Source organism: Bombyx mandarina, chromosome 19 (genome assembly GCF_030267445.1).
Source record: "Bombyx mandarina strain Sakado chromosome 19, ASM3026744v2".
Lineage (NCBI taxonomy): Eukaryota > Metazoa > Arthropoda > Insecta > Lepidoptera > Bombycidae > Bombyx > Bombyx mandarina.
The window spans coordinates 13909603-13922559 of NC_143225.1; the positions used below are offsets into that span (position 1 = coordinate 13909603).

Consider the following 12957-nt stretch of genomic DNA (forward strand, 5'->3'; position numbering starts at 1 on the left):
CCCAAACTGGTGACCTGCGACGGAACAATTGCAGCCTTAACACTTCATCATCAGCGCATCAAGAACTTCGGCTACCACAATTCCCGCATTCTCACAGATAAAAGCAAGTCATTGACAGTCGTCACACAGCAAACCAGCATCGCAGCCTCAACAGGACCATCGCAGCCGACTCACCGCGCTTCCTGGTCCTACGGCACGCATCTTCACTTCCTCATCACGACACTACAGTTCATCGCAGCCCACGACGGGATCATCAACGCTTGGAGTCACACATCTCCGGCATGGCAGCTCTGCTAACATGGACTACTGGCGACACTCACGCAACATTCAAGCTAAGTCTCAAATCACCGCAGACTTCGAGCAGCACTGGCGACACTCACGCCGCATTCAAGCTCAGTTTCGACTCACCGCAAACTTCGAACAGCACTGGTTCTTTCAAGCTAATCCCAGCACGGACAACGATAATTAAATAACACGACCTCCGGTCTCGAAGGGGAGTGATGTGGCGGGTAGCCATCATACAACGCAAGATATTTGACAGAAACCTGAATCTCGCTTACGACATTTTCAAGATAAGCTTACATATATACAAGTTCCTAACAACAACATTTGGACCGTCGGTCTACCGAGCAAATATCACACGCTCGGTGGAAAATCTTCCCTTTGTCGTTTAAGCATCCCCAAAATACTAGAATGTCAAATGAAAATGCAATGATAAATATATCTCTATCCTACTCGCACACATACGTTTGTAACAACAACTATTTAGCAACGAATGAAAAATTAAATAATTGCAAAAAAAACCCAGAGTCGAACAAGTAAGAACATAAAAGTAAAGTATTATTATGAGAACAGATATTGTGGAGTGCTTCAGGTGACGTCCAAGTTTTCAGCTTACATAAACGCGGGCTGCTTATACATACGCCTGTGGACTACGGCAACAGCAAAAACTTTTATACAGAGCCGAAATCAGAACATCTATCTATTTTATTTCCGAGTTTTCTTTTCTGGTGGTAGGACCTCTTGTGAGTCCACACAGGTAGGTACCACCACCCTGCCTATTTCTGCCGTGAAGCAGTAATGCGTTTCGGTTTGAAGGGTGGGGCAGCCGCTGTAACTATACTTGAGACTTTAAAACTTATATCTCAAGGTGGGTGGCACATTTACCTACGTTGTAGATATCTATGGGCTCCAGTAACCACTTAATACCAGGTGGGCTGTGAGCACGTCCACCCATATAAACAATAAAAAATAAATTTAAAAAATTGCAGTTTTCTTAGAATATAAATTACATTTTAATTACACTATTTACTTAAGAAAGCTGTTGACCTAGAATACAAAAATGCGACGCTGCGTTTTTTTTCCTACCTATTCTAGTAGCCTCGAGGGACTATACTGGATTCTCCGGACGAGTAAGTGAGCAAACCTGACGACGTTGCTAACACGAACCCTAGCAAGAGCTTGCAGAATCTACCACCGGATCGGAAACGCGACCCACTGAGAAGATCCGCCGAGAAACTCAGTGGGTTGTATCTGTGGGTTAATTCGCTCGTCGAGCCATTCGTCGCAACCGACGGATTCGACGAGAACGATGACCGGTGGTTGAGATACCTAAAAGTAGCATTACTGGATCGCGCTGCAGCGCGTTGTAACAGTAACACAGTCTCTTGTCATCTGATGACGCACAGACAGATCAAGATACTTGGTTTATACAAAACAATCGATCCTTATATTCCGCTGTGAAGATCAATAATTGTATGCAACACATCGATTTCTTGAAACTAATTTCGCATCACCTGTCATTCTTTGATGGTATTATTATAGAAACCTCTCTCGGATCGGACTGTCCAATGTCCATCACTAATGTTCACAGGCCACATGATGTCAAGTAGCTATCGCAGCCGGTAGGAGACGTGGATGTGACCACTGATGTCGAGACATTACATCGAAGTATGAATAGTATTTTTACACTTTCTGTAAGCCAGAACCCATAACTGCTCCGCGACAGAAATAGATTGACCCAGTATTTCATTCTTCATACCAAGCTTTCCACATTAAAGCTGATACTAAGTCCGTTCTGCAACAGCGGAAAGCTTCAGACCGGTTCCCGCGACACTCGGGCCGATCAAGATGGTTTGAGGAAGTTAACATTACACTCATTCAAGTGCTCACAAGGATGTCTTTTAAGATATTTAAAGACGTTATTATGAATTCTCGTTTGTTTGAATCTAGTTCTATTCGGTCGTGAATTAAATCATAGATTTTAAACTTCTTGCTTAACTCAAAATAGCTTATTTATAACTTTTGCGGTAGGCAGCGGCTTGGCTCTGTCGCTGGCATTACTGAAGTCCATGGGCGACGGTAACCACTCAACATTAAGTGGGCCGTATAGTCGTCTATGACAATCCACCCCCATATAAAATCCGTCTGCGACCGTGCCGCATTTCTTCTCGGCAGACTCTACCCCATGATCTGTAACCGGAGTAAAATGTCCCTTCGGAACAAGGTGGCACTTTACAAAACTTGCATAATGCCCGTCATGACTTACACGAGTGTGGTATTCGATCACGCGCTCCCTCCAAACCCTACAAACCCGCTTTTGCAGGTTAGCCGTCGGAACTCCGTGGTTCGTAAGAAACGTTGGCCTACACGATGACCTGGGCCTCGAATCAATCCGGAGACACATGAAGTCAACGTCGGAACGGTACTTCGATAAGGCTATGCGTCATGATAATGGCCTTATCGTTGCCGCTGCTGACTACTCCCGGAATCCTGATCACGCAGGAGCCAGTCACCGTCGTCGCCCTAGACACATCCTTACGGAACCATCAGATCCAGTAACCCTTGCATTAGACACCTTTAGCTCTAATACTAGGAGTAGGGACCCCGGTAACCGTACATTCAACCTTACCTAAACATCAGCCCCCGGAGTTTCTCAGCGGGTCGCGATTCCGATCTGGTAGCAGATTCATTCGCGAAGCAGCTATTCTTGAGTTCTTAGGTCTCCTTTGGAGACGCTCGGGTAGCTCTTAGCAAATCCCACCCCTCCTCGCTGAGCCCTTGCTGGCCCGCCTGCTCTGGTAAAACTAGAAAGGCCTCAGGGCCACCAGTAATCTCTCAAACATAAGAAAGAAGGTCTTCCAAAAAGTAGGTGTGTATAGTCGGTCGAAGTCCGTCGGTCCAAATGTTGAAGTCTTTTGGAATTGTCGTTAGGGCGATACATGTTTTTGTTGTAGGACCCCTTGTAAATCCGAACGGGTAGGTACCAGCACCCTGCCAATTTCTGCCGTGAAGCAGTAATGCGTTTCGGCTTGAAGGGTGGGACAGCCGTTGTACTGAAAAAACTGAGACTTAGAGCTCATGTTTCAAGGTGGGTGGCGGTATTCACGCGTTGTCTAACGGCTCCAGTAACGGGCCCGCTACACATTAACGAAAGTTTTATTTATTTATTATTACCTTAATCCAAGTATTGGTGATTAGCACAATAATCTTGAAACGATAGTTAGGTAGAACATCATATGAACTACTGGCAAAGCTATTGGATCCCTGATATTGTCAAAGTACTTCGAGTTCTTCCATTATACAAACTGACCTATCAGATTATGGATATACCATTAAAAAATCTGGAACTTTAAGATACGAATTATAAATATGCCTTCAGCAACAATCTAGCTACGATTTATTCATTTATAAAACCTAATTAAGTCAGCGCCGTCGGGGTAATACACAGTGAAACATGAAACGGTAACGTAAATCTGCGCGGATTATAATGTTTGCGCAATCGGGCATTAGGCTGCGCAATTTTTAAGCGACCCGGGAGTGCTTAATAACGCGGTCGCGTATCTAAAACGTTCATATACTACCTTAAACACCAAAACCAAAGAAGAAACAGTTTCTATGAATTGTGTCGTTGTTACAAGAATAATATGCAATAAATGGTTGAATTAACTGTCATTCGTACTAAAATTTTCCCTAAAATCGGAAAACTTCCAGCTTTAAAAAAGTACACTTTATAAATCGGGACAAAATAATATAAAATACCATATATACCTAGTGTATTAACACGAAGTCGTAAATGATTTGCCCTTGGTATTTAAAGAAAAAGGTTCCTATAACACTGGTGGTAGGACCTCTTGTGAGTCCGCGCGGGTGTAGGCCTTAGCTATTTCTGCCGTGAAGCAGTACTGTGTTTCGGTCTGAAAGGTATGGCAACCGTTGTAACTATACTGAGATCTTAGAACATATATCTCAAGGTGGGTGGCGTATTTACGTTGTAGATGTCTATGGGCTCCAGTAACCACTTAACACCAGGTGGGCTGTGAGCTCGTCCACCCATCTAAGCAATAAAAAAATCTGACTGTCTTAACATAGACTGTATGATCCCAGGCGAGCCGTGGGACTTGTTAATCCGGGTAATAAAGAAAAATACCCAGGAAACGACGGCTAATTGTTATAAACTGCGCAAACATGCAAATTGTATGAAGGACTCGCGCGCCGTTTTAATTCTCACGCTGCCAGGGATGCAGCAAGATCTTTACTCTCATAGATTCGTTCTGAAGACAGACGGGCAGGCTCATTAAGGACTCTAACGTTAAACAGCTATGAGCGTCTCTTTGGCTCTCTAATGCACCAAAAGGTCCAGGTACAATCTCTATCGAAATATTAGCTCTCGTCTTGAATTCGTGTTTTCGGTACCCATACGGCCCAGAAGAATATCCTAGCTTGGAGCCATGCAATGGTGTCGTCGTTGATAAGCCTGTCTAAAACAGAAGAGAACTAGACAAGTCTGATAAGAGTTTTAATTAAGGTTCGAGTTAAAGATTAACAGAGCATGAACAATTTGATAATTTTCACAGGAAATTCCACGATACCATAATGAAACTATATCGGATACGTTGGAGTACGTGTGTTTCCTACTTCTCTTTCTGCAACTGTGTTCTCTTCTGCCCTCCGAAAGAATACCTAATTTACCATCCATCTACCGTTTTGAAGTCGTCGTGGCCTAAAGGATAAGAAGTCCGCTGCATTCGTGTTGAGCGATGCACCGGTGTTCGAATCTCAGGCGGATACCAAATTTTTCTAATGAAATACGTACTCAACAAATGTTGATGGTTGACTTCCACGGTGAAGGAATAACATCGGGTAATAAAAATAAAATCCGCAAAATTATAATTTGCGTAATTACTGGTGGTAGGACCTCTTGTGAGTCCGCGCGGGTAGGTACCACCACCACCCTGCCTATTTCTGCCGTGAGGCAGTAATGCGTTTCGGTTTGAAGGGCGGGTCAGCCGTTGTAACTATACTGAGACCTTAGAACTTATATCTCAAGGTGGGTGGCGCATTTACGTTTTAGATGTCCATGGGCTCCAGTAACCACTTAACACTAGGTGGGCTGTGAGCTCGTCCACCCATCTAAGCAATAAATATTTTTTTTAAAACCTGCGAGTATTAATATTCTTTGATGCCGGCTAACTCGATAGCCACTCGTAGCGACCCAGCTGCTCTATGTCGGTTTTCCGCTTTAAATTCTGAGAATGACGTTGAATTTTCGCTTTCAGAACGTTCCAGTTTACATCTCTTCGTTACGACGAATTGCAACTCATTATCTTCGAGTTAAAACTTTATAATGGATTCAAATGAAAATGCTGGCTCGTCGAGCAACATTGTTTATGTTCATAATTAATATAATAATATCACAGATGCTTAAATAATAGTGCTATTAAATACATAAAGAAATGTATTTTTGTGGATGCAGTTTTTTTGTTTAAGGTTTTTGGAATACAGCCTGAAAACCGGCGCGCGCATCTCGTGTGTTCTTCGGTTTGGTTATACATAATGTTTAAATAAACAAAAAAAATATGTTCCGATAGTATTTAAACATTTAACAAATTAAATAGAGGACGGTTAGCGTGGTGTGGACATGTGATGCGTAGAGAGAAGATGCATGTGACTAGGAGATGTAGGGAAATGGTAGTGCAAGATAGAGGGGGAAGAGGTCGACCGTAGAAAGACATGGATCGAGTGTGTGAATGACGATATGAGAGAGAGAGAGAAAGGAGTGAGTGTTGAGCTGACGACTGATAGAAGAGAATGGAATAGAAAAATTCGCTGTGCCGACCCCACCTAGTGGGATAAGGCGAAGAAAAAGAGAAGTATTGAAACATTTATGAACGTAAACTTTTTAGAGATTTTGTGTTAAACTTCTCTTCTTTTTTTATTGCTTAGATGGGTGGACGAGCTCACGGCCCACCTGGTGTTAAGTGGTTACTGGAGCCCATAGACATCTACAACGTAAATGCGTCACCCACCTTGATATATAAGTTCTAAGGTCTCAGTACAGTTACAACGGCTGCCCTTCGAACCGAAAATCATTACTGCTTCACGGCAGAAATAGGCATGACGGTGGTACCTACCCGTGCGGACTCACAAAAGGTCCTACCACTAGTAATTACGCAAATTATAATTTTGTGGGTTTGATTTTTATTACACGAAGTTATTCCTACACCGTGGAAGTCAATCGTGAACATTTGTTGAGTACGTATTTCATTAGAAAAATTGGTACCCTGGGATTCGAACACTGGTGCATCGCTTCAACACGAATGCACCGGACGTCTTGTCTTTTAGGCGACTTCAAGAATTTAAAAGGATTTAAAACAGTACCGCAACTATTTATACATTTCTAGACAACCAAAAATGTGTTTCTTAATTAAAATCACTCTTATGGTTTTCGTAAAACTGATCAACTTTCACAAATACTGTTGATACAGCATGTCTTGAACATAGTAATGTACCACCGCCCTGTCTATTTTTGCCGCGAAATAGTCAGACGTACCGATTTGGACAAATGGGCCGTTATTACAATCATTAGCAAAATATTGCCCACTGAGTTTCGCGCCGGATCTTCTCAGCGGGTCGCGTTTCCGATTCGGTGGGAGATTCAGCGAAGCACGGCTCTTGGTTTGAGTCCAGTCCTTGGACCAGTGTTGCTAACGTCTCCTGGTTTGAGCCCCGAGAGCTCACCTACACGTTAGGACTACGCTGACATAGCCTCTCAAGGCTTAGGCAGGAAAAAAATTCAAAATAGATTAACTTTAACTTGATCGATAGCATCTTCGATATGTTTTACTTATTGGAAATCGTTCTATGACACAAAATATTGTATAACAAGAAACCAGTGAGCACGCAACCCGTCCTTGCACAACACGAGTTGAGACATTGTACAGTCACCAGTCTACCCGTAGCCTCCAAACAGTTATAACATTTACTTTTTACTAAAAAAAATATGGACTTACCAACGAGCTGTTATTAAAAAAACTTGTGATACACGCGTATCACATATATCAAAGTATTATTTACACACTGTGATTTTTTATTTATGTATTCCACAAAGAGCGAAAACCTAAACGTGATTTGCATATAAAATTTCGTGAAAATATATGCTAAATATATGTTTTTGTTTTATATGCGAAATTATAAAGTTAATTTGTGAACATGATATTGCTATTCGTACTTTTGCATTTAAATAATGTTTATTGTACATTTAATATTTTTACATCGATCGTGAGTGTGGAACAGGGACAGCTGCGAGGATTGAGAAGTCTTTCAGGGCAGAATCGGTACTACGGGATACCGTATGCGACCAGCCGGAGATTTGAAGTGAGGAAATTGAATTAAAATATTTAGCATAACTTATTCTGTGCGTTTACAATTGTTTCGTTCTACGAAAACCTCAGAGAATGTGAAATTGACATTGTTAGTTGTGTGGTAGCTGGGTGGATATCGGCTTAGTAACTTATAATCAATCACCGTGGATAATTGGCCAGAATAATCGAGCGAGATTTTTATGTTAACAAAAAACTTAGCTATCAACATCTATAGAACTTGTGGTCATCTGTTTAAAAAACTAATTATAATTTTGCGGGTTTAATTTTTATTACACTATGTGATTCCTTCACCATGGAAGTCAATCGTGAACATTTGTTAAGTACGTATTTCATTAGAAAAATTGGTACCCGTCTGCGGGATTGCAACACCGGCGCATCGCTAGATACGAATGCACCGGACGTCTTATCCTTTAGGCCACGACGACTTTGATATATGAAGTGCTATTAAGTACGTATATAATATACGTTAACATATAATCTATATATTAATACGGAAAGCAAAAACTTTGTATCCCTTTTTACGAAAATGCGCGGACGGAGAAGTACGAAATTTTCCACACTTATAGAGAATATAAAGAAGAAGTGCACAATGCTAATATTTTTTTAAAATAATGCATAAAAGATCCATTAAATCAATAAAGAAAACATTACACACACTACATACCATGTATTTGACGCACACACGCATGCATACTATTTAATGTCAAACTTTTGTTCTTGACGTCTGTTGTCAAATTGAGAATAAATTAAATATTGTTTGTCCCTGTTAATATTTTTTATAGTGTAGCCTTGGCAAAATTTGTGATTATAGAAGTATAAAATACAATCATAATAGTGTACAAACTTACAATTCTAATTCATTAGAGTCGAATTTCGACTACTGCGGGACCTCTAGTATACGTTAATATACGAAGCTAATGCTTGAAATTAAACTGACAGTTGTGTTTGCAATACATCTTTCTTCATTGCGCAAAAACGTCGATGTATCGCCCAATGTAAATTAACAGAAACGCAACACCACAATATATAAAACGTTAACATAACATACAATAAACATGCTCCTGGCTGTATGGGTATGGTAGTCTAAGCGGAATCTGAATTCCTCAGTTTTGAATTATTTGTTAGTTGCCTTCTTATCGTTTTTGGCGGGAACGCGAGGAGTGAAATTATGTGATTTGTTTTATTTTGTCTATTTAGTGTTTCTTCAGCCTTAAATGTGTAATAACGGTGGTTTGTTATCTGTTTAGTATCTGTGAAAGTGCAAAAATGTGGCAAAATGAAACAAAGCCGCTGAACGTAACTTCTCGGTATCCTCCAAAAAGTCCACTGAAAAAGTCTCAGTAAATGACCACCATTTTACTGAGATTATATTTCATCCCATATCATCTCAGCTCTTTTCATTTCATGCCATGTTTCATATCAATCAACTTCATTTCATTTCGTAATATCATTTTTCATACAAAAAAATATAAAATATAAAAGATTAAGCTGTATGCTATGATACCTTTCCAGTTGGAAAAATAAAACTACTACTGCTAGCTTCTTATCACATGACGGCTGACATGTATCAGAAGAAATCCCGCCATTATCGGTCTAGCATTTTGATGCTAACAAACTAGAGTATGTTTTATTGTATATCAACATAAAATAAACCCCAATGCAAAACATTAAATACAAAGATACATTAGGTGGTCTTATCACTAAGAGCGACTCCCTCCAGACAATCATCGGGTGGACAAGAATCGTTTCGTACGGAAAATAATTGATCACGGTGTACTTATCGCTTGAAATAGAATATTTAAATTTCAATAAAATGATGATATTCCTAAGCAATTTGTACTTATGCTACAATAAACAATTTATAAGATAAACTTATTATATGCAAATTCTGGACATCCGAATCTTAGACCTATCAAAGGAAATAAAATAGCTCTGTACAAGATCTTCCGTTCGTCGTTTCCAGTACTAATCATTTGATGCTCATCAATTGGAAAAGGAACTTGTTATGACTTTATTGCTTAATTCTAATTTTATTTTCTAGCTACCAAAGAAACCCTCCAAGTGGCGAGGAGTGTTCGACGCGGTACACCGCTTTGGATCATGTTCGCAAGCCGTTTCCTCGCTGAGATTCGGAACAGAGGACTGCTTAGAACTCGACGTGTACTCTCCTCAAGGAGCTAAGCCGGGTCACAAGCTACCAGTCATGATGTTCATACATGGGGGGGCATATTATTACGGAAGCAAATGGCATTATGACGCTGAATTTCTAGTCGAGAAGAATGTTATAGTTGTTGTTATAAATTACAGAGTCGGAGTGCTAGGATTTCTATGTTTAAATAATACTGCTAACTTGGGCTTAAAAGACCAATTGGCAGCTTTGAGATGGATAAAGAATAACATAGTAGCTTTCGGCGGAGATCCGGACAACGTGACAATATCTGGTCAGAGTGCCGGAGCCAGCGCCGCAGCAATGCACATGTTATCGAAATCTAGTGAAGGACTGTTTCATAAAGCTATTTTACTAAGTGGAACGCCTTTGGCACCTTGGGCTTTTAATCATGAATCCAAGAAACCAGCTTTTGAAGACGCTGAGAAATTCAGAAAAGTTACTAATGAACAGGAAGTTTATGAGGTGTTTAAAACTGCGAATATTGTAGATCTTTTGAATAACTGCGGAGATACATCGATAAATCCCCGATACTTTAAGTACTCTCCTTGTATTGACAGCAACTTCTCTAATCCATTCTTCCGTGATACTCCACACAACACAATTGTGTCGGGTGATTTCAATAAAGTACCAATTATATCAGGTTTCATGGATGTTGAAGGAATGCTATTTTATGGACTTAACAATGACAGGACTTTTGCAGATTTTGAAGAAAATTTTAATCAGAAATTACCTTCGATTTTTTCGCAATCTTCTCCAGAAGTTAAGAAGTTTATAGAAGGCAAACTTCGATCTTATTATTTTATGAATAAAACGATTACCAAAGATGCTGTTCAAGGTGTTGTAAACTTTTATTCTGATTGGATGGCGTATTCAACAGCGGATGCTTTTTCGAAGCTGATGGTAAAATATTCTGATCAGCCCGTGTATTCGTATATATTTTCTTATTTGGGCAACAGGAATTTTGCTAAAGCCTTTTTTGGGTACAAAAGCGGACTAAAAGGAGCGTCACATTCGGATGACATTTTTTACATCTTCAAACCTGGAGGAGTTCCGATGGTTCTATCGAAGCCGGATCGGGTGTTCATCGATCGGATAACAACTTTGTTAACAAATTTTATGAAGTACGGGTGAGTGTAATCGCTAATTTAAATTTCAAAGAATATCAAATCGGGCCACCTTGCTGACCAGAGTTAATCCGAGTCTAAGAACGGGTTTGACCTTGCAGGTTTTTGGTTGCTCTTTATGGAATTTGTGCTTATAGGCTAAAATATGATGGCAACGGTAGTTATGTGACTTTCCCGTTAGTGGATATTGGAACAGGTACCGATTTTAAGTAAATAATGTAAGGCGTTATAAAGTTTTCTTAAAATGTACTAATTGAATTTCACGTTGGAGGAATAGCATTATGTGCTTAAATAAAACTGAATAGAGATAGTAAGCCTATAGTTAAAGTCGTAAAGCTTAGTCGATATGCACTTTGAATTTCATGATGAAGGAATAATGGCGTGTAATAAAACGAAACTTGCAATTTAAGCAAACTCCTGTCGTAAAACATGACATCCGAGTCTCAATGCTTCTACCAAATAATCCTATTCATCACCCGCACGATTCGTAATTAGACAATCGTCTTCATGATGTTCTCAACGTGTCTCCGTCTATTATTTGATTAAAGTAAAATGTAAACAATTACGTACCTCAAACTCCATAGACAGAAGTCGCATATAAACGGAAAGTACAGTATTACCATAGGCGACGCTTAAAAATCATTTTAGGAAATCTTTTTAAATATATTTCTTCTGTGCGTGTGTTTGTCACTGAGCTCCTAAACGGCTGGACCGATTTGAATTATTTTTTTGTATGCGTTTGGGTGGCGACCTGGATGATTTAGATTCACAAATCAGCCCGGCAGATGGTGCTGCAGTCGGTATTTAGGTTATTTACCTATACTACAACTAAACGGCTGCATTGACTTGAATGAATTTTTGCAGGACAACGTCTATCGGGTCCGCTAGTTTATAATATATTTTTTACTAGCGACCGCCCTCGCTTCGCTTCGGAAACATTAAATTTTATTATTGATAGCTGAGTCCCGCGATGTTACCCGCGGTTATTTACGTACCGCGGGTGACGCTGCGAGGCGAAGCTAGCTAAAAAGTAGCCTTAGTTACTCTTTATATCATCAGCTACCTATCAGTGAAAGTCCCGTCAAAATCGGTCCAGCCGTTCCAGAGATTAGCCGGAACAAACAGACACACAGACAGACAAAAATTGTAAAAAATGTTATTTTAGTGTATGTACCGTATATATATTCATATGCATGTAGTAAAAAGTGACAATTTCAATATTACAAACAGACAAACTAATTTTATTTATATGTATAGATGCTCACTAGGTGATAGTATGAAAACTGCACATAGTATTTAATTACATCTATATATTGCAGAAATCCAACACCAATACGAACAAAGCTGGTACCAGTCAGATGGCCTCCTGTAACTAGTAACTCCTCGCCTGCGATGACTCTAGACCACGAGTTGAGAGTCACCGACCTTACCTCAAATTACAAAGGAGAGTTCTTCCTAGATCTCCTCTGTCGATATGGCTTGGATGGATACGTGCCCTGCGATTAAGAGATAGTGCTATATTTAGTATTAATAAATTGGTGCTTGTTCACTTTATTTTTGTGCCATGTGTAATTATAATTAAGAAATAAATGTGTATTTTTATTTTATTATAAGTTCAATGTTTTATTTACATTCATATTGGAGTAGATAGCCAGGTGACCTTACATTTCTAGGGGACAGATAATCATGCGCTACAAGTGTTAATAAATGCATGGTTTAACTTTATTATGTGCTCGATGCTACTTCATTATTATAACGGCCGTCTGGTGTAGTGGTAAGTGACATGGTCACTACACAAGGGGGTCGCGGGTTCGAATCCCGCCAAGGGAAGATATTTGTATGATAAATATAAAAATGTCTTTTCCAGGGTTATGAATGTATATTAAATATATGTACGTGTATAATAAAAATATTACATTTATTTCCGTTATCTGGTACCTGTAACACAAGTTCTTTACGAACTTACCACGGGACCAGTTAACGTGGCGTGATTGTTAGT

The 12957-nt window shown here is 39.8% G+C and overlaps 1 protein-coding gene across 1 annotated transcript; it reads left to right on the forward strand.

The window, feature by feature from the left end:
- The first annotated feature begins 7001 nt into the window (after positions 1 to 7001).
- On the forward strand, positions 7002 to 12571 carry cce-3 (carboxyl/cholinesterase 3). The gene is made up of 3 exons (XM_028175399.2): positions 7002 to 7656; positions 9706 to 10961; positions 12278 to 12571. The coding sequence occupies exons 1-3, from the start codon at positions 7492 to 7494 to the stop codon at positions 12462 to 12464; spliced, it is 1608 nt and encodes a 535-aa protein (XP_028031200.2). The 5' UTR covers positions 7002 to 7491; the 3' UTR covers positions 12465 to 12571.
- Positions 12572 to 12957: the final 386 nt, after the last annotated feature.

What these genes read in the sequence shown, in the direction of transcription:
- cce-3 (XM_028175399.2), top strand. Translation starts at nt 7,492, where the DNA reads ATGATATTGCTATTCGTACTTTTGCATTTAAATAATGTTTATTGTACA. An exon ending in CGACCAGCCGGAGATTTGAA is followed by an intron (nt 7,657 to 9,705) that starts GTGAGGAAATTG and finishes TTTATTTTCTAG; the next exon opens with CTACCAAAGAAACCCTCCAA. An exon ending in ACAAATTTTATGAAGTACGG is followed by an intron (nt 10,962 to 12,277) that starts GTGAGTGTAATC and finishes TATATATTGCAG; the next exon opens with AAATCCAACACCAATACGAA.